At 43.4% G+C, this 23,659-nt stretch overlaps 1 protein-coding gene across 1 annotated transcript; it reads right to left on the bottom strand.

Annotated features, from left to right (window-relative positions):
• Nucleotides 1-200: 200 nt before the first annotated feature.
• On the bottom strand, nt 201-23,659 carry LOC124111462 (circumsporozoite protein-like). Its single transcript, XM_048401195.1, has 8 exons — nt 23,503-23,659; nt 21,477-21,578; nt 20,404-20,481; nt 18,723-18,797; nt 17,400-17,657; nt 14,179-14,257; nt 4,802-5,352; nt 201-2,382 (listed from the first exon to the last, which is right to left on the bottom strand). Exons 2-8 carry the CDS (start codon nt 21,550-21,552, stop codon nt 2,303-2,305), a joined length of 1,197 nt encoding a protein of 398 aa, XP_048257152.1. The 5' UTR covers nt 21,553-21,578; nt 23,503-23,659; the 3' UTR covers nt 201-2,302.

Below are 23,659 nucleotides of genomic sequence, written 5' to 3'. Positions count from 1 at the left end.
AAATATGCTAATAGCGAACTACGGTTATTACGAAATACAATTAGTGGTAAATTTGAGTTCGTTATAAGCGTAGTTTAATATATTATATTTCAAACTATTTCCGACACGAAGCCATTTTCATCGGGCCGAACATGGTTCTTTTAAAATGTTCTCTTCATCTGGCAGAGCAATTATCCTCGTTGAAATAAGTTTAACAAACGTTCAAAATGAAACTCTTTATTGTCTTGTACATTAAGCCGCAGTCCATTAATTATGACAAGATAACCTGCGTTAGAAAACAAATTAGCAAAACAGAAAGCAACATAGTGCATACATTTTTCTAAAAGGCATAACTGAATTTTTCAGGTAATAAGCGACAAAACAGTTCCATGATGTTGAGACATCTCTGCTGAAGAAGCGTCTATTTTACGATTCCGACTATGCATAAACACGTGTTAATAAATATGCTTGTCGTAAAAGGCGACTAACGGGATCGGGTGGTCAGGTTCGCTGACTTGGTTGATGCATGTCATCGATCCCAAATGCGTGGATCGATGCTCATGATATCAATCACTGGATTGTCTGGTCCAGACTCGATTATTTACAGACCGCCGTCATATAGCTGGAATATTGCTGAGTGCGGCGTTAAACAAACAAATCAACAAATTTTGATGAATAAATCTTAAAATAGGGATAAAACTAGGTGTTCTCGAAACTGGCAGTGTTATCCTGCCCTACCGAAACCAAATCAAGAGGGAAGACTAAACAAAAATATATCTACAGTGAAACCATGTTAACTCGAACTTCTTTAAACTCAACATATTGTTAAGACGATGCATCATTATGAGTAAGTGTCTAATATCGTCACTCAGGCGGTCTTGAGCTTCGGATAAGTCGACACATTTTCCATGGCGGTCTTGAGCTTCGGATAAGTCGACACATTTTCCATGGCCCTAATGACACTCCTATAATAACGTGCCCTTTTCAGTGTCCAAAGAATACAACTAGTTTTATAAATATATTTGATTAAAAATATAATTGAGTTCCTAAACATTAACAAATAAAATGCTCATCGCAAACCAACGAACACTCCTTCGCCCCCTTCTCCCATCTAAAATCAAATGGTTGTTTCTTAAAGTATATTATTTTCAGGACACTCGGCTATGCAATTGTTGGCTCCTTCTGACGAGAACAAAAGTTGCAAAAGCCTGATCAATCCTTGGCCTTTTCGTTGACAACCACTATGTATTCCGATCAACGACCGTGGCATTTAATCTTCTATTATTCAGTGTTTTACATCTCCATTCCATTTGTATCAATGCCATGGACCCATTTGACACATAAGCACCCAACGCCCCTATCTCTGACTGGGTTCAGGGTGTTCATAATTATTTAAAACACGTAAGTTGCAGGACTATTGTTTAAACGACTCTTTATTTTTAACCTCGTCTAATTATATTTATCATCCAAAACTGGCTCGCACAGGAGATATCGCTTGGATGAGATCAAGCGATATCTACAGTGTAGATATCGCTGCAATGAAATTACATCACAATGCTTTGCAGACCATTGTGACGTCACTGGTTACCATGACGTCACAATCAAATGACATCACTAATTATATATAATATATAAGTAAATTTTTAAACCGTTGCGTTACATTATGTAAACTATAACGATGTTTATGTTAAAGCAGTCAGGTAAACGTTTGATGAGAAATATTAAGAATCATATAAACATAGATATCCTTGCTCCGGGTTCTCGATTCTTGCAACAGTTGCAGAGAACGTTTTCCACGTGCATCTCGCAAATTCGACTGACTCAGTATAAAGGCAAACTACACTTTTTGGTTTATTTTTCCATTTTTCAGCAAAAGAAAGTTTTGTCAAAGTCTTAAAGTAAGGATGCATCATAAGCCTGAGTGAGTTTTATGCCGCTTTTAGCAACATTCCAGCAATATTACGGCGGGGACACCAGAAATGGGCTTCACACATAATGTACCCATGTCGGGAATCGACCCCGGGTCTTCGGCGCAACGAGCGAACGCTTTAACAGCTAGGCTACCCGACCGCATCATCATCATCATCATCATCATCATCATCATCATCATAAGCTTGAGGAAGCAGGGATGTTTTTAAAGCTGCGGTACTCTACTAATCGTATCTTCTCCTTAGCAGAATGGAAATAGTCTTGATAATCAATGATGGTTCCTGTTGCCCTTTATTAATTATTATTAATCCTACAGCTAAGTAAAAGCCCACAATAACTGGTCATAACAGTACTGTGCACTCCCGGCGCACTTGAGCGCATGTTTTATCATGAACTATTTCCCCTTGTCGTCCCGGCTGCTCTCAGAGCTGTCTGTGGAGTAGTCATCATCAGAGTTAAGTCCCCTTGGTTTTGCTGAAACAGCAATAAAGGATCTATTGAAACACGTTGAGTAGTATAGACGCTGGAAATGATAAAACATAGTGCCATGGTACAGAAGCTCACCTGTTGATTACTCACAATTTTATGAGCGTTGATGTCAACACACTGTGAGGTGAGGTGAAATGGGGTTTAACGTCGCGTCCAAGATTATTGCACTTATATAGCGACGTGAATGCACGTGTGTTTGTGTGTGGCTGTTTGTACTAGTCCGGACTGATGCCGATTTATAGTGCTAGCTCACTGAGATACCATGCCGCAGTTTAACATGAATACCCCACTCAGACACAGTATTCTGACTCCGAGCCGACCAGTCCTTGTTTTAGCCCCTAAATGCCGAGCGCCAGACAGGGTAACAACAAGTGCCATCTTTTAACGTCTTTTGGTATGACGCGGTCGGGGATCGAACCCCGGGCCTTCCGCTCTCCGGGCGGACGCTCTACCACTAGACCACGGAGACGGTCCAACACACTGCGTCATGATTTCAGAGATAAAGTGACATGCCTTCCAGAGTGAGTGAGTGAGTTGGGTTTAACGCCGCTTTTAACCATTATTCCAGTTATATCGCGGCGTGTCAGCTTAATGTGGGAGGAAAGCCCGAAGTGATGCAGGTCTTAGACGTTTACCACTTTGGTGAAACCCTCGAGCACGGGTATGGTGCTGACAAACCTAGAAACATAATCGGGGCGAACCGGGATTCGAACCCACAATCATAGGTTTCTGGCGTGCCCAAGGGACGCAACTCTGCACAGCGAATCGCGGCGCCTTGGACGACTGGGCCACCCGAGCCCCCTCCTTCCAGAGGAAGTGATTGGGTTGGGTTTTAAGTTGCTTTGAACAGATATCATGGCGACATTCCCTTAAAAAAAAATGTCTGCTGTGAATATTCTGATCCTGAAAAAAATTCCGGGTCGCCCTTAGAATATTAATGAGTGAGTATGGTTTTACGCCGTTATTAGCATTATTCCAGCCATATCACGGCGGGGGATAACAGAAGTGGGCTTCACACATTGTACCTATGTGGGGAATCGAACCCGGGTCTTCGGTGTGACGAGCGAACGCTTTAACCACTAGGCTACCCGACCGTCCCCAAAAGAATATTAAATGGTTGGTCCCCTGAGAGAAGTGTTCCCTTAGAAAGACCCTGAGTACCCTGAGAAAGACCCTGAGTACATGGTCCTGGTGCGACAAATCGTCCCGAGGAATCAGCATTGTTTCACTAGTTGGTGTGCGGAAGGTCCGGGGTTCGATCCCCGGCCGCGTCATACCAAAAGACGTTAAAAGATGGTACTTGTTGTTACTCTGCCTGGCGCTCGGCATTAAGGGGCTAAAACAAGGACTGGTCGGCTCGGAGTAAGTATACTGTGTCTGAGTGGGATATTCATGTTAAACTGCGGCATGGTATCTCAGTGAGCTAGCACTATAAATCGGCATCAGTCCGGACTAGTACAAGCAGCCACTAAAACACACACATACATGCACGTCGCTATATAAGTGCAATAATCTTGGACGCGACGTTAAACCCCATTTCACCTCACCTCACTAGTTGGTGTAGCTGAACAATAGTTTCATTCACTCTTTTGTGCAGGCGTTTAGCAGGTGAGAGTTTGCCGGTAACACCGTAGCACCGATATGACCCGAACACCTAAATAGGCGGGCGATAACCACTCGGGTATCCAACAGCCCCTTAACACCATCCATATTTGGTATGGAGACTAGACATTTTGTCAGCTACAGCTGCAAAACCAGATACATTTTTAGTGAGTGAGTGAGTATGGTTTTACGCCGCTTTAAAACGAATTCATTTTATTATTTAGAGTGGTGAATAAGTGCTCTGAACCTTGCTCACAAAGACAGCATTGTGAGATGTTGCTGCGGATTAGAAATGGAGGAAACTGTTGGTTAAGGCCATGCTGGAAACGTGTCATATAACGGTCATATAAAAATAATTGTGATGGTATGGATGAAGATGAAGAAGACGACGATGATGAAGATGATGAGGGGATGATGAGGATGATGACGACGATGATGATGATGAGGATGATGAAGATGATGATGACGACGACGACGACGATGATGATGACGACGACGATGATGATGATGATGAGGATGATGAAGAAGACGATGAGGGGGATGAGGAGGATGACGATGAAGATGATGAGGATGATGAAGAGGAGGAATATGAGTGAGTGAGTGAGTATGGTTTTACAAAGTTTTAGCAATATTCAAGCAATATCACGGCGGGGGACACCAGAAATTGGCTTCACACATTGTATCCATGTCGGGAATTGAACCCGGGTCTTCGGCGTGACGAGCGAACGCTTTAACCAACAGACTGTTACGGGCCCTAAGTCTTATTCTACTTTACGAGATAAAAATGAAGACAAAAACTCACAAAATCTAGCTCCATCATTTCTTTGGTTTCCATCGCGACCGCTTTTGTTCTCAGAAACACTTCGCCTTTGCTTGTTCGCCGTCTTCTTCTTTTGGGACGGCGTGTTGGCTTTACTGTCTTCTCTCTGCTCCTCATCACTGCTTGAAGAGTCGCTGCTGCTCGAGGAGTCACTCCCGCTTGATGAGTCACTACTCTGTGAGGAGCTATCACGGTTGGCGTTGAGGTTAGCATTTACGTGGACGTTGACGTTAGCATTGCCATTGGCGTTGGCGTTGGTGTTGGCTTTGGCGTTTGCCTTTGCGTTGGTGTTGGCGTTAGCGTTGGCGTTGGCGTTGGCTTTGGCGTTTGCGTTTGCGTTTGCGTTGGTTTTACGTGCGTTTTCCCGATCGTTACCCTCTTTTTCTTGTCCTTTGTTGAGCGTTTCCTTCGTGCCTGTCGTATTTCTGGTGTCTGGTTCGGGTGAATTGTTTCTTTTCTTCTCGACGGCTGTCCAAGGTCGAGGACACCCTCCTTCTGGGTCACTATTCCGGTTCCTGGCGGGACCAGCTGTCCTACAAATGCAAACATCAGCGTTATACAGTAGTCACACAGTTACCGGGACCATCGAGTTACCCGCTGTGTCAATATATGCCAATAGGGACCACGTGGATACATCGTCTCTTTGATGTATCGAGTTACCCACTGTGTCAATATATGCCAATAGGGACCACGTGGATACATCGTCTCTTTGATGTATTGAGTTACCCACTGTGCCAATATATGCCAATAGGGACCACGTGGATACATCGTCTCTTTGATGTATCGAGTTACCCACTGTGTCAATATATGCCAATAGGGACCACGTGGATACATCGTCTCTTTGATGTATCGAGTTACCCGATGTGTCAATATATGCCAATAGGGACCAAGTGGATACATCGTCTCTTTGATGTATTGAGTTACCCACTGTGTCAATGTATGCCAATAGGGACCATGTGGATACATCGTCTCTTTGATGTATCGAGTTACCCACTGTGTCAATATATGCCAATAGGGACCACGTGGATACATCGTCTCTTTGATGTATTGAGTTACCCATTGTGCCAATATATGCCAATAGGGACCACGTGGATACATCGTCTCTTTGATGCATTGAGTTACACGCTGTGTCAATATATGCCAATAGGGACCATGTGGTTACATCGTCTCTTTGATGTATCGAGTTACCCACTGTGCCAATATATGCCAATGGGGACATCCACAATACATCGTCTCTTTGATGTATTGAGTTACCCGCTGTGTCAATATATGCCAATAAGGACCACGTGGATACATCGTCTCTTTGATGCATTGAGTTACACGCTGTGTCAATATATGCCAATAGGGACCACGTGGATACATCGTCTCTTTGATGTATTGAGTTACACACTGTGTCAGAATAAGCCAATAAGGACCACCACGATACATCGTCTCTTTGATGTATCGAGTTACACACTGTGTCAATATATGCCAATAGGGACCAAGTGGATACATCTTCTCTTTGATGAATTGAGTTACCCACTGTGTCAATATATGCCAATAGGGACCACGTGGATACATCGTCTCTTTGATGCATCGAGTTACCCACTGTGCCAATATATGCCAACAGGGACCACGTGGATACATCGTCTCTTTGATGTATCGAGTTACCCACTGTGTCAATATATGCCAATAGGGACAACGTGGATACATCGTCTCTTTGATGTATCGAGTCACCCACTGTGTCAATATATGCCAATAGGGACCACGTGGATACATCTTCTCTTTGATGTATCGAGTTACCCACTGTGTCAATATATGCCAATAGGGACCACGTGGATACATCGTCTCTTTGATGTATTGAGTTACCCACTGTGTCAATGTATGCCAATAGGGACCACGTGGATACATCGTCTCTTTGATGTATCGAGTTTCCCGATGTGCCAATATATGCCAATAGGGACCAAGTGGATACATCGTCTCTTTGATGTATCGAGTCACCCACTTAGTCAATATATGCCAATAGGGACCACGTGGATACATCGTCTCTTTGATGTATCGAGTTACCCGATGTGTCAATATATGCCAATAGGGACCAAGTGGATACATCGTCTCTTTGATGTATTGAGTTACCCACTGTGTCAATGTATGCCAATAGGGACCATGTGGATACATCGTCTCTTTGATGTATCGAGTTACCCACTGTGTCAATATATGCCAATAGGGACCACGTGGATACATCGTCTCTTTGATGTATTGAGTTACCCATTGTGCCAATATATGCCAATAGGGACCACGTGGATACATCGTCTCTTTGATGCATTGAGTTACACGCTGTGTCAATATATGCCAATAGGGACCATGTGGTTACATCGTCTCTTTGATGTATCGAGTTACCCACTGTGCCAATATATGCCAATGGGGACATCCACAATACATCGTCTCTTTGATGTATTGAGTCACCCGCTGTGTCAATATATGCCAATAAGGACCACGTGGATACATCGTCTCTTTGATGCATTGAGTTACACGCTGTGTCAATATATGCCAATAGGGACCACGTGGATACATCGTCTCTTTGATGTATTGAGTTACACACTGTGTCAGAATAAGCCAATAAGGACCACCACGATACATCGTCTCTTTGATGTATCGAGTTACACACTGTGTCAATATATGCCAATAGGGACCAAGTGGATACATCTTCTCTTTGATGAATTGAGTTACCCACTGTGTCAATATATGCCAATAGGGACCACGTGGATACATCGTCTCTTTGATGCATTGAGTTACCCACTGTGCCAATATATGCCAACAGGGACCACGTGGATACATCGTCTCTTTGATGTATCGAGTTACCCACTGTGTCAATATATGCCAATAGGGACCACGTGGATACATCGTCTCTTTGATGTATTGAGTTACCCACTGTGTCAATATATGCCAATAGGGACCACGTGGATACATCGTCTCTTTGATGTATTGAGTTACCCGCTGTGTCAGTATATGCCAATAGGGACCACGTGCATACATCGTCTCTTTGATGTATCGAGTCACCCACTGTGTCAATATATGCCAATAGGGACCACGTGGATACATCGTCTCTTTGATGTATCAAGTCACCCACTGTGTCAATATATGCCAATAAAGACCACGTGGATACATCGTCTCTTTGATGTATCGAGTTACCCACTGTGTCAATATATGCCAATAAGGACCACGTGGATACATCTTCTCTTTGATGTATCGAGTTACCCACTGTGTCAATATATGCCAATAGGGACCACGTGGATACATCGTCTCTTTGATGTATCGAGTCACCCACTGTGTCAATATATGCCAATAGGGACCACGTGGATACATCGTCTCTTTGATGTATCGAGTTACCCACTGTGTCAATATATGCCAATAGGGACCACGTGGATACATCGTCTCTTTGATGCATTGAGTTACACGCTGTGTCAATATATGCCAATAGGGACCATGTGGATACATCGTCTCTTTGATGCATTGAGTTACACGCTGTGTCAATATATGCCAATAGGGACCACGTGGATACATCGTCTCTTTGATGCATTGAGTTACAAGCTGTGTCAATATATGCCAATAGGGACCACGTGGATACATCGTCTCTATGATGTATTGAGTTACCCGCTGTGTCAATATATGCCAATAGGGACCACGTGGATACATCGTCTCTTTGATGTATCGAGTCACCCACTGTGTCAATATATGCCAATAGGGACCACGTGGATACATCGTCTCTTTGATGTATTGAGTTACCCACTGTGTCAATATATGCCAATAGGGACCACGTGGATACATCGTCTCTTTGATGTATTGAGTTACCCACTGTGTCAATGTATGCCAATAGGGACCACGTGGATACATCGTCTCTTTGATGTATTGAGTTTCCCGATGTGCCAATATATGCCAATAGGGACCACGTGGATACATCGTCTCTTTGATGTATCGAGTTACCCACTGTGTCAATATATGCCAATAAGGACCACGTGGATACATCGCCTCTTTGATGTATTGAGTTACCCATTGTGTCAATATATACCAATAGGGACCAGGTGGATACATCGTCTCTTTGATGTATCGAGTTACCCACTGTGTCAATATATGCCAATAGGGATCACGTGGATACATCGTCTCTTTGATGTATCGAGTCACCCACTGTGTCAATATATGCCAATAGGGACCACGTGGATACATCGTTTCTTTCATGTGTCAAGTCACCCACTGTGTCAATATATGCCAATAGGGACCACGTGGATACATCGTCTCTGTGATGTATTGAGTTACCCACTGTGTCAATATATGCCAATAGGGACCACGTGGATACATCGTCTCTTTGATGTATTGAGTTACCCACTGTGTCAATATATGCCAATAGGGACCACGTGGATACATCGTCTCTTTGATGTATTGAGTTACCCACTGTGTCAATATATGCCAATAGGGACCACGTGGATACATCGTCTCTTTGATGTATTGAGTTACCCACTGTGTCAATATATGCCAATAGGGACCACGTGGATACATCGTCTCTTTGATGTATTGAGTTACCAACTGTGTCAATATATGCCAATAGGGACCACGTAGATACATCGTCTCTTTGATGTATTGAGTTACCCACTGTGTCAATGTATGCCAATAGGGACCACGTGGATACATCGTCTCTTTGATGTATTGAGTTTCCCGATGTGTCAATATATGCCAATAGGGACCACGTGGATACATCGTCTCTTTGATGTATTGAGTTACCCACTGTGTCAATATATGCCAATAGGGACCACGTGGATACATCGTCTCTTTGATGTATTGAGTTACCCACTGTGTCAATATATGCCAATAGGGACCACTTGGATACATCGTCTCTTTGATGTATCGAGTTACCCACTGTGTCAATATATGCCAATAAGGACCACGTGGATACATCGTCTCTTTGATGTATTGAGTTACCCACTGTGTCAATGTATGCCAATAGGGACCACGTGGATACATCGTCTCTTTGATGTATTGAGTTTCCCGATGTGCCAATATATGCCAATAGGGACCACGTGGATACATCGTCTCTTTGATGTATCGAGTTACCCACTGTGTAAATATATGCTAATAAGGACCACGTGGATACATCGCCTCTTTGATGTATTGAGTTACCCATTGTGCCAATATATGCCAATAACGAACCACGTGGATACATCGTCTCTTTGATGTATTGAGTTACCCACTGTGTCAATAAATGCCAATAGGGACCACGTGGATACATCGTCTCTTTGATGTATTGAGTTACCCACTGTGTCAATATATGCCAATAGGGACCACGTGGATACATCGTCTCTTTGATGTATTGAGTTACCCACTGTGTCAATATATGCCAATAGGGACCACGTGGATACATCGTCTCTTTGATGTATTGAGTTACCCACTGTGTCAATATATGCCACTAGGGACCACGTGGATACATCGTCTCTTTGATGTATCGAGTTACCCACTGTGTCAATATATGCCAATAGGGACCACGTGGATACATCGTCTCTTTGATGTATCGAGTCACCCACTGTGTCAATATATGCCAATAGGGACCACGTGGATACATCTTCTCTTTGATGTATTGAGTTACCCACTGTGTCAATATATGCCAATAGGGACCACGTGGATACATCGTCTCTTTGATGTATTGAGTTACCCACTGTGTCAATATATGCCAATAGGGACCACGTGGATACATTGTGTCTTTGATGTATTGAGTTACCTACTGTGTCTATGTATGCCAATAGGGACCACGTGGATACATCGTCTCTTTGATGTATTGAGTTACCCACTTTGTCAATGTAAGCCAATAGGGACCACGTGGATACATCGTCTCTTTGATGTATTGAGTTTCCCGATGTGCCAATATATGCCAATAGGGACCACGTGGATACATCGTCTCTTTGATGTATCGAGTTACCCACTGTGTCAATATATGCCAATAAGGACCACGTGGATACATCGTCTCTTTGATGTATCGAGTCACCCACTGTGTCAATATATGCCAATAGGGACCACGTGGATACATCGTCTCTTTGATGTATTGAGTTACCCACTGTGTCAATATATGCCAATAGGGACCACGTGGATACATCGTCTCTTTGATGTATTGAGTTACCCACTGTGTCAATATATGCCAATAGGGACCACGTGGATACATCGTCTCTTTGATGTATTGAGTTACCCATTGTGTCAATATATGTCAATAGGGACCACGTGGATACATCGTCTCTTTGATGAATTGAGTCACCCATTGTGTCAATATATGCCAATAGGGACCACGTAGATACATCGTCTCTTTGATGTATTGAGTTACCCACTGTGTCAATGTATGCCAATAGGGACCACGTGGATACATCGTCTCTTTGATGTATTGGGTTTCCCGATGTGCCAATATATGCCAATAGGGACCACGTGGATACATCGTCTCTTTGATGTATCGAGTTACCCACTGTGTCAATATATGCCAATAAGGACCACGTGGATACATCGCCTCTTTGATGTATTGAGTTACCCACTGTGTCAATATATGCGAATAGGGACCACGTGGATACATCGTCTCTTTGATGTATTGAGTTACCCACTGTGTCAATATATGCCAATAGGGACCACGTGGATACATCGTCTCTTTGATGTATTGAGTTACCAACTGTGTCAATATATGCCAATAGGGACCACGTAGATACATCGTCTCTTTGATGTATTGAGTTACCCACTGTGTCAATGTATGCCAATAGGGACCACGTGGATACATCGTCTCTTTGATGTATTGAGTTTCCCGATGTGTCAATATATGCCAATAGGGACCACGTGGATACATCGTCTCTTTGATGTATTGAGTTACCCACTGTGTCAATATATGCCAATAGGGACTACGTGGATACATCGTCTCTTTGATGTATTGAGTTACCCACTGTGTCAATATATGCCAATAGGGACCACTTGGATACATCGTCTCTTTGATGTATCGAGTTACCCACTGTGTCAATATATGCCAATAGGGACCACGTGGATACATCGTCTCTTTGATGTATCGAGTTACCCACTGTGTCAATATATGCCAATAAGGACCACGTGGATACATCGTCTCTTTGATGTATTGAGTTACCCACTGTGTCAATGTATGCCAATAGGGACCACGTGGATACATCGTCTCTTTGATGTATTGAGTTTCCCGATGTGCCAATATATGCCAATAGGGACCACGTGGATACATCGTCTCTTTGATGTATCGAGTTACCCACTGTGTAAATATATGCTAATAAGGACCACGTGGATACATCGCCTCTTTGATGTATTGAGTTACCCATTGTGCCAATATATGCCAATAACGAACCACGTGGATACATCGTCTCTTTGATGTATTGAGTTACCCACTGTGTCAATAAATGCCAATAGGGACCACGTGGATACATCGTCTCTTTGATGTATTGAGTTACCCACTGTGTCAATATATGCCGATAGGGACCACGTGGATACATCGTCTCTTTGATGTATTGAGTTACCCACTGTGTCAATATATGCCAATAGGGACCACGTGGATACATCGTCTCTTTGATGTATTGAGTTACCCACTGTGTCAATATATGCCAATAGGGACCACGTGGATACATCGTCTCTTTGATGTATTGAGTTACCCACTGTGTCAATATATGCCAATAGGGACCACGTGGATACATCGTCTCTTTGATGTATTGAGTTACCCACTGTGTCAATATATGCCAATAGGGACCACGTGGATACATCGTCTCTTTGATGTATCGAGTTACCCACTGTGTCAATATATGCCAATAAGGACCACGTGGATACATCGTCTCTTTGATGTATCGAGTTACCCACTGTGTCAATATATGCCAATAGGGACCACGTGGATACATCGTCTCTTTGATGTATTGAGTTACCCACTGTGTCAATATATGCCAATAGGGACCACGTGGATACATCGTCTCTTTGATGTATTGAGTTACCCACTGTGTCAATATATGCCAATAGGGACCACGTGGATACATCGTCTCTTTGATGTATTGAGTTACCCACTGTGTCAATATATGCCAATAGGGACCACTTGGATACATCGTCTCTTTGATGTATCGAGTTACCCACTGTGTCAATATATGCCAATAGGGACCACGTGGATACATCGTCTCTTTGATGTATCGAGTTACCCACTGTGTCAATATATGCCAATAAGGACCACGTGGATACATCGTCTCTTTGATGTATTGAGTTACCCACTGTGTCAATGTATGCCAATAGGGACCACGTGGATACATCGTCTCTTTGATGTATTGAGTTTCCCGATGTGCCAATATATGCCAATAGGGACCACGTGGATACATCGTCTCTTTGATGTATCGAGTTACCCACTGTGTAAATATATGCTAATAAGGACCACGTGGATACATCGCCTCTTTGATGTATTGAGTTACCCATTGTGCCAATATATGCCAATAACGAACCACGTGGATACATCGTCTCTTTGATGTATTGAGTTACCCACTGTGTCAATAAATGCCAATAGGGACCACGTGGATACATCGTCTCTTTGATGTATTGAGTTACCCACTGTGTCAATATATGCCAACAGGGACCACGTGGATACATCGTCTCTTTGATGTATTGAGTTACCCACTGTGTCAATATATGCCAATAGGGACCACGTGGATACATCGTCTCTTTGATGTATTGAGTTACCCACTGTGTCAATATATGCCAATAGGGACCACGTGGATACATCGTCTCTTTGATGTATCGAGTTCCATTGTGCTTGTACTCATCTCGAGGTCACAGTACAACTTAATCCCTGGGTTAGAATGGAAAGCGGTTCTATGCCGCGTTAGGTATATTTCAGGGGACGCACATGTTCCACCCATGTCGGGAAGCGAACCTGGGATTTGGAGTGATCAGCTAATGCTTTATCCACTTGGCTGCCCATCGCACCCACAACAGAAATAGAAATCACACACATACATAAATGCAAATTCTGAAAGTGAGTAAGTAAGGATTTTACGCCGTTTTTAGCATTATTCCAGCAATATTCACGGCGAGGAACACCAGAAATGGGCTTCACACATTGTACCCATGTCGGGAATCGAACGCTGGTCTTTTGGCATGACGAGCGACGCTTTAACCACTAGGCTACCCGACCACATCGAGTGAAAGAGTGAGTGGGTGGTGGGGTGGGTGAGTGAGTGAGTGAGTGAGTGAGTGAGTGAGTGAGTGAGTGGGTAGGTGGGTGGGTGAGTGAGTGAGTGAGTGAGTGAGTGGGTGTATGGGTGGGTGGGTGTTGGGTGAGTGAGTGAGTGAGTGAGTGAGTGAGTGAGTGAGTGTATACTTACTTTGCCCTGGCTGGCCCCCGTACAATGGTGGGTAGTAACATCGTACACTTGGTGGAGGACCACTGGTACTGGGAGGACCCTGGGGACAGAAGGAGTTCAGTTGTACAGTACCAGGCAGGGGATCCCCTTGCTTCAAACATTATCTGGTGCCATCTAACTAAGACTACATCAAACATCAAAATACTTATTTTACATTTGCTTCTTTCATATAGTAAAGGCGCTAAATCATTCAGAGATTCATTGAATTTTATCAATGATAAACATTGAAAGAAGTCTTCCGGGATAGCTGTTATATTGCCAAATTCAAACTGTCGTGGTAGCTGTTATATTGCTAAATTCAAACTGCCGTGGTATAGCTGTTATATTGCTAAATACAAACTGTCGTGGTATAGCTGTTATATTGCTAAACACAAACTGTCGTGGTATAACTGTTATATTGCTAAATACAAACTGTCGTGGAATAACTGTTATATTGCTGAATACAAACTGCCGTGGTACAGTTGTTATATTGCTGAATACAAGTTGCGGTGGTATATATGTCATATTGCTTTATATGAGCTGTCGTGGTATATATGTTATATTTCTAAATATAAGCTGCCGTGGCGTGTGTCTGCTTGTACTAGTCAGTAAAAACGCCGGTTTTATAGTTCTTGCCCACTGAGATAACATGCCGCAGTTAACGGGATCGGGTGGTCAGGCTCGCTGACTTGGTTGATGCATATCATCATAGCCCAGTTGTGTAGATCGATGCTTATGAATGTCAATCACTAGATCATCTGGTCCAGACTCGATTTTATTCAAACTGTCGTCATATAGCTGGAATATTGCCGAGTTATACAACAAACCAACCAACAAACAAACCTCGCCGCGGTTGAACACAAATACCCCACTCATAGTATACTGACGCCGAGCCAACCAGCCCTTGTTTTAGCCTTTTAATGCCTAGTGCCAGGTAGGGTAATAACAAGTACCATCCTTTAACGTCTTTTGGTATGACGCGGCTGGAGATCGAACCACCGAAATTCCCCTCTCTTGACAGACGCTCTATCTACTGGACCACGGAGGCTAAAACCTTTGGAGAAACCCATGGACTCGAGTATGGTGCCGAAAGACCAATGACCATCTTCGGGGATTCGGATCCTGGCAGAGCTAAGGGAAGCAACCCTGCACAGCGAAAAGCGGCGTCTTAGACCACTGGGCCCGATAATCCCTATTGGGTCTGAATGATTGAAGATGGTTGAGGTGGTGTTTCTAAGATGATGATGATGATGATGATGATAATAATAATAATAATAATACATGATCATCATGATCAGCATCGTCGTCGTCGTCATCCTCATCACCATCATCATAATAAATCGTTTCATAGATTGCACACCTGTATACACCTGTAATCAGGTACTGTTGTAAACGCACTATTTCTATGTATCACTAAGAACACATAAGTCACAGTACTTGTACAACCTGGCCGCCAACGTTATACATTAACCCATTCACGTCGGTTTATCGTCTCTGCAGAACACACGGACATTAGATTCAAGTGTGTTGTTAGTCAACCTACTTTAGCCCACGTTTATTTGTGTTTATGATTTGGGGAATGGCAACACAAAGCCAATCACTACAGTTGGTACGTAAACAGTCCTACAGCTGTGTTGAGGCCGACGGGCCTAGGTGGGATAATAACACCGCTATCTGTAAGGCAATATTGAATAACCCGGATGACAAAAGACACCGCAGGACGCATTTCATAAGGCTACTTGAAAGGTAACCCCACGCAGTCAACAGTCCATTGAAGTGTGGGCAGAACATGCTGAACGAGTGCCGGCCGGTGTTGTAGATTGTTGTTACTGTCACGGGTTATCTGACTGTAGGAAGCCGAGTCATTTCAATATTTAAACAAATATGATCAAGCTTTACCCAACAGCATGCGACGAAACGTTCTACTTCTACAGCTGCTTCTGCTGACATCACTACAATCTACTACTACTACTGCTACTGCTACTACTGCTACTACTGCTGCTTCTGTTGACATCACTACAATCTACTACTACTACTACTACTACTGCTACTACTACTACTACTAATACTACTGCTGCTTCTGTTGACATCACTACAATCTACTACTACTACTGCTACTACTGCTACTACTAATACTACTACATGTACTACTACTACTACTGCTACTACTACGGCTACTGCTACTACTACTGCTGCTTCTGCTGACATCACTACAATCTACTACTGCTAATGCTACTGCTACTACTACTGCTACTACTACTACTACTACTGCTGTGAACTACTACTACTACTTCTACTTCTACTGCTACTACTACTCCTGCTGCTGCTACTACTACTACTACTGCTGCTGCTGCTACTACTGCTACTACTACTACTACTACTTCTATTACTACTGCTGTGAACTACTACTACTACTACTATAACTACTACTGCTACCTCCTGCTATAACTCCACCTCCTACTACAACTACTACTTGTACTACTACTACTACTACTACTACTACTACTACTACTACTACTACAACTACTACTACTACTACCACTACCATTACTATAATTTAACTACTACTACTACTACTACTACTACTACTACTACTACTTCTACTACTACTACTACTACTACTACAACTACTACTACTACTACTACTACCACTACTATTACTATAATTTTACTACTACTACTACTACTACTTCTACTACTACTACTACTTCTACTACTACTACTACTACTACTACAACTACTACTACTACTACCACTACTATTACTATAATTTAACTACTACTACTACTACTACTACTACTACTACTACTACCTACGTCCCCACACTCTTCACGCCTACTGATTGTGAGTCCCACAGAAACACCTCCAACTAAACGCCCAAACTGTGAGTGAGTGAGTGAATGAGTGAGTGAATGAGTGAGTGAGTGAATGAGTGAGTGAATGAGTGAGTGAATGAGTGAGTGAATGAGTGAGTGAATGAGTGAGTGAATGAGTGAGTTTGGTTAAACGCGGATTTCAACAGTCTTCCAGTTACTGTTTTGACGAAATCCCCAAGCTAGTGCTTACAAGACCAAGAATCAATATTTTGGCGAACCTGTGAAGCGAACTCACGAACATATAATCCTGGCATGCTCAGGGGAGATAACTCTGCTTATAAACAAGTCATTGTTAAAAGAGGCGGAAATGAGGAGTTGACACCTCACCTGGCCTTGGCCTCTCATGCATCCGTTTGTGGAGATTCAGGATGTTGTTTCCACAATACACTCTACCGGCGGAACACAGCCTCTTCTTTAGACGTTTGGAAATAACCCCGTCGTCTAGCTTCATGATATTCTGCAACGCCTCTGGGACGTCATAGACGTCAGGACGTCGTGCACGGGAGTGTTGCACAAAGGTCAAAGGTTGGTCGTCGAAGCTGACCAGGCAGGCCGTGTGGTGGTTGGTGTTGACGTTCCGGCTACCTGAAGTAAGTTGATAGGAAACACGTCAATAAAAACAGTCGTTATTCATTGGCTCTTAATTATGTTACAAAAATCAATCTATATTATTAATAACACTATGTTTTTAGCGGTGTGACAAATGTTCACTTATTTAACAACGTCGATAAAAAAATCCTCTAAAAACGTTTAGGAGAAACAGTTAATCCACATTAAACTGCAACCAAAAAGCGAAGAAATATCAGTCTAGAAACTACATATAACTTTATGTAAGGTTGCATATACGTGTATGATTTCATTCGATTCCAAACCACAGCGAAACTTAACGGTACGTCACAGTACATATTGTTGCCATTGACGTCGGCCTTGAACACGCCCCCCCCCCCCCCCCCCCCCTCTCCCTTTCTGCACACAGCTGTCAAAACTGCTATTATTCTCCAGAAGTAGTGAAGATGTTGTGCTGGAAATAGTGTCTATTTATACTGACAACATGTTCCTAACCACTAGTTTAATGTTGCCATGTCCATCATAAATGCCTTTCCCATCTATGAATGGAAAAACAGCAAACTGTGTAAATTTGTCAACAACAAAAAATTGTCTTGGAAAGTGTTTGATAAAATAATTATATATCATACTGTTAATAAAAATAAAAACAAGATAGGTCGATTACTGCTGAGTGCGACGTTAAACAATATTCACTTGCCCTTTACACAAATCCGTTAGAACCGTGAAGGTCCGGGGTAGAACAGGTCTTCAGCAAGTCATGCTTGCTGTAAAAGGCGATTAAGGGGATCGGGTGATCAGACTCGTTGACTTGGTTGATGCATGTCATCGTATCCCAATTGCGTAGACTGATGCTCACGTTATCAATCACTGGGTTGTCTGGTCCAGACTTGATTATTTACAGACCGCCGTCATATAGCTGGAATAGTGCTGAGTGCGGCGTTAATCAACAACAATCAAACAAACAAACAAACACAAATTCGTTAGCTTGAGTCGTTCATTCGAAACTACGTTAATCCGAGCGCGACAAGAGCGTCATTAAGACCTCACTCACTCGAGTGCCGCTGTATTTGTGACTCCACTTACTGTGGGGCGCCTCCTGGTCTGTGTGGTGGGATGTCACTGGCCGCGATGTCGTGCGTCTGGATGAGCTGCCGTTCTCTGAAACAGATGTCAACGTGTGAGTGAGTGAGTATGGTTTTACGCCACGTTTAGTAATATTCCAGCAACGTCACTGCGGGGGACACCAGTGTGCCCACACGCTGTACACATGGGAGGAATCGGGCGAACCCGGGCCTCAGGCGGTGACGAGTGAACGGTTTAACGACTAAGCTACCCTACTGCCTCGGTAATGAGTGAGTGAGTGAGTTTGGTTTAACGCCGCTTTTAACAGTATTCCAGTTATATCACGGCGTGTCAGCTTAATGTGGGAGGAAAGCCCGAAGTGATGCAGGTCTTAGACGTTTACCACTTCGGTGAAACCCACGAGCACGGGAATGGTGCTGACAAACCTAGAAACATAATCGGGCCGAACCGGGATTCGAACCCACAATCATAGGTTTCTGGCGTGCCCAAGGGACGCAACTCTGCACAGCGAATCGCGGCGCCTTAGACGACTGGGCCATCGGAGCCCCCTGCTGCCTCAGTATTAAGACAGGGGAAGGGATATCCTATATGTACTAGGGTTTACCCCCTGTATTTGAGACAACATCTTGGATTCAATCATGAAATAACAATGTAATGTGATTGGAAACTTATTGTTGCGTCATCTGATTCCAGCGGCCTTCAACATGAGTGAGTGAGTATGGTTTTACGCCGCTTTTAGCAATATTCCAGCAATATAAACGGGCTCCACACATTGTACCTATGTCTGGAATCGAACCCGGGCCTTCGGCGTGACGATCGAACGCTTTGGCCACTAGGCTACCCCACTGCCATCCTCATCATGAAGGGATGATGGTGGGTGGGTCCAGGATAGATTGCATAACATGAGTGAGTGAGTGAGTGAGTGAGTGAGTGAGTGAACGAATCTTCGGCTGCGAATTAGTAAATTATACACTTGATAATCGAGAATCGATACAGCTGGCACATTGCTGACTGCGGCGTTAAACAACATTCATTTGCTTAATCTTCCCTTGAAGATTCGGGGTAGAATAGGTCTTCAGCAGCCCATGCTTGCCGTAAAAGGCGACTATGCTTGTCGTAAGAGGTGACTAACGGGATCGGGTGGTCAGGCTCGCTGAAAGGGTTGATGCATGTCACCGATCCCAATTTCATTGATCGATGCTCATGATGTCAATCACTGGATTGTCTGATCCAGACTCGATTATTTACAGACCGCCGTCATATAGCTGGAATAGTTCTTAGTGCGGCGTTAAACAACACACAAACCAACAAACATTTGCTTAATCCTTTGCCATGATTCGTTTATTCTAAAAACATAATCTGGACTTTATCAGTGTTGCCCATTTAAACAGATTTACTCTCGAGGGAGGCGTGATGGCCCAGTAGTCGAAGGCGTCGCAATTCGCTGTGCAGAGTTGCGTCCCTTGGGCACGCCAGGCACCTATGAACGTGAGTTCGAATCCCGGTTTATCCCGATCATGTTTCTAGGTTTGTCAGCACCATACCCGTGTTCATGGGTTTCATCAAAGTGGTAAACGTCTGAGACCTTCATTACTTCGGACTTTCCTCCCACATCAACCTGACACACCCTGATATACCTGGAATACTGTTAAAAGCGGCCTGTAGTTAGGAGAACACTTACTTCGGGGTGGATGCTGCGGGTGTGTGTTGTATGACGTCTCAGGTCGCGGTGCCGCCTGTCTCGAATAATCGTCATACCCTGAAACAGATGTCAGTGTGTGAGGCGAGGTGAGGTGAGGTGAAATGGGGTTTAACGTCACTGAGATACAATGCCGCAGTTTAACATGAATACTCCACTCAGACACAGTATACTGACTCCGCGCCGACCAGTCCTCGTTTTAGCCCCTTAATGCCCAGCGCCAGATAGGGTAACAACAAGTACCATCTTTTAACGTCTTTTGGTATGACGCGGTTAGGGATCGAACCCGGGACCTTCCGCTCTCCGGGCGGACGTTCTACCACTAGACCACGGAGGCGGTCTCAGTCAGTGTGTGAACAACAAATGATGTGGGATTCTTCGTACCTCATTGTCTTCAATTCTTCAACCCCGTGGAGACATGGGACAGATTGAGTCCCAAGACTGTTTTGATTCAGTGAGTGAGTATGCTTTTACGCCGCTTTTAGAAATATTCTAGCAATATCACGGCGGGGGACACCGGAAATGGGCTTCACACATTGTCCGTATGTGGGGAACTAAACCCGGGCCTTCGCCGTGACGAGCGAACACTTTAACAACTAGGCGACCTTATCGCCCCAGCACTCTATTGCCTGTCGTAAAAGGCGAATAAATGTGATCTGGCTGTCATGCTCGGGAATTGGGAGAAGGTGTCCTAAGTTAGAGAACTTGTACCCAAATCCCATTCACTTTTTGTAAATATATGTTTTAATCGAATCAAATCAATTGATTGATTTGCCATCGATCCCCAACGGCTTGGTACGTTGCTCATAATATTAACCACTGGTATTACCAATTCTAGCTGGGATATTGCTAAATGCCGCTTTCCATACAAACAAACAAACAAACAAACACACACACACACACACACACACACACACACACACACACACACACACACACACACACACACATACACATACACGCACGCGATATAGCTTGAATATTTATTGATGACTACGCTGTAAAACAACCATTCACTCCAAAATACATCTGTCTTTTCTGTCACGTGCCCTTACCGCCACGAGAACGTTGTCTGGAGGTGTGGTGCGTGGTCTTGGGCCGAGAAGTGGTCAGTCTCCCATAGGTCGCCATGACGTCATACCCCGCGCGGAGTCCCTCTTTAAAGAGAAACAAATACGAAAATAAAGAGCAAGCTGCAGAGTTTATCTTCTCAATTCCTAAATAACTTCAAAACCAGTGAAGATCCGGGTTGGAACTGATCTTCAGCAACCCATGCTTGTCCCCACGTGAAGATCCAGGTTAGAAATGGTCTTCAGCAACCGATGCTAGTCGAAAGAGGAGACTTGTTTCACGTAAGTCACCGTATCCCAATTGCGTACATCAATGCTAATTATGTCAATAGCTGGACTGTCCGGTCCAGACTCGAATATTTACAGACCGCCGTCATAGAGCTTAAATATTGCTAACTGTGGCGTTAAACAACCCCCCCCCCCAAAAAAAAAAAAAAACACCAAAAAAACCCCCCAAAAACCCAAAACCAAACAAACAAAACAAAACAAAACAAAAACAAACAACAACAACAAAAACCCGATACCTTCATAAAACACGTAGTTATTTCCAACGAGTTTAATTCCAAGTACGCGTTTGGGCATATTGGCAACCACTTAAGGCGACATTAATAAATTAACGAAAATGTGTACATTAGCCCTTTTTTGTTTTGTTTATTGCTGTTTATTACCAGCCGCCAGGGTATATTACTTTGACTTTATGGATAATGTTGAGTTGACACGAGTGCGTGGGAACATTGCAGCGCCATGTTGTTTCTATACCTTGCTCAAGAAACAGCTAAGTGGCTGAGAGAGTGTTTTTTAGTCAGTATTTTTTTAGTGTTTAGTGGCAAGCTCAGCCAGACCCTGTTGAAGCCTGGCCCATGTGACATGATTTAGAGTTTCATTTGCCGGAACAGGAAATAGTCACTGGGGGTTAAGTCTGGGCTGTAGGGTGGGTGATTTAACTGTTCGAATCCACATTCACATATGGCGGCCTGTGCAAATCGCGACTTGTGAACCGGAGCGTTGACATGAAACCTGTCCTACGTGGAAGACGCCTCCAGGATGACGAGGACATAAAGGCTGCCACAGAGGCGTGGTTAGAGGGTCAATCTGCGGATTTCTATAAAAGTGGTATTAAAAGCTTGGAGGACAAATGGAATAAGTGTATTAAGGTGAATGGAGATTATATTGAAAAATAAAAGTGAAAATATATTCTGCTACTTGGTCTTATACTGAAGTTGCAAAACTTATTGAACGCCCCTCGTACCATGCCGCAGTTAAACATGGATTCCCCCACAGGAGAAAAGACTCCAAGCCGACCGGTCCTTGTTCTGTCCCCTTACTGCCGACCGCAGGGCAACAACGGGTACCATCTGTTAACCTCTTTTGGTTGTACCTAGTGCTGGTATTAACACATTGTCTTTGACTAATAGGGCAATAGTAAAATACTGGAGAATATACATCATAACATTAGAGTCCGCAGGGTAGGATAGTATCTGGTCCAGACTCGATTATATTCAGACCGCCGCCGTATAGATGGAATATTGCGACATTAAACAACAAACAAACAAACAAAAACACAAACAGCAGGCTAGGGAAAGTGGGTTTTTGCTGGGCTGCTAATAAGTTAAAAAAATGGTCACTTAATAATGCATGATTGAGTAAATGATGCAAGACGCGGCAGTCAACGATACAACAGCCAGCTTTGATCTCTGCATGCTATGTTGGAGACGGAGAACATTTATTCACGATATATTCCCTGGGTGTTATTACATGGGTATAATCGAATAATGTTTTTGTTCACGACATCCATTTGGTAACGATTAATATATTTCAGTAACGTAAAATTCCACAAATTCGATTCTAATAGTCCTCACTGTGTGATAAGTTATTGACATACACATTTCATTGACCTTTGTGGTACATTTGACGACTAACGAATCTTATACACCATGTTGTAATATATATTGCAATATATCACATAGGAAAGAGTGAAGGTTATGAAACAAGGAGAATAACGTATACATACATAGTCAAGCTGGCGATCCGAGGTAGTTATTTCAATCAATCAAGCTCAAACGATGTCAATAGCATGTCGATTTCAAATCAGTCGTTACAACAAACTAACAGTATACAGATATATCAGTATTTCGTTAGTCAATAGAGCATTAACCACTTCACCGCTT

This window comes from Haliotis rufescens, unplaced genomic scaffold (assembly GCF_023055435.1).
Source record: "Haliotis rufescens isolate VD_foot unplaced genomic scaffold, xgHalRufe1.0.p SCAF_21, whole genome shotgun sequence".
Classification (NCBI taxonomy): Eukaryota; Metazoa; Mollusca; class Gastropoda; order Lepetellida; family Haliotidae; genus Haliotis; species Haliotis rufescens.
Note: the sequence above shows the minus strand (reverse complement) of the source record. Positions and strands in the feature narration are given on the sequence as shown.

Excerpts from the sequence above, each read along its gene's own strand:
- LOC124111462 (XM_048401195.1), bottom strand. The coding sequence starts at position 21,552 with ATGGCGACCTATGGGAGACTGACCACTTCTCGGCCCAAGACCACGCAC. Across the intron at positions 5,353-14,178 it reads CGGGGGCCAGCCAGGGCAAA|GACAGCTGGTCCCGCCAGGA; the intron begins GTAAGTATACAC and ends TTGCATTTGTAG. Across the intron at positions 2,383-4,801 it reads AAATGATGGAGCTAGATTTT|CAAAACCAAGGGGACTTAAC; the intron begins GTGAGTTTTTGT and ends TTGCTGTTTCAG.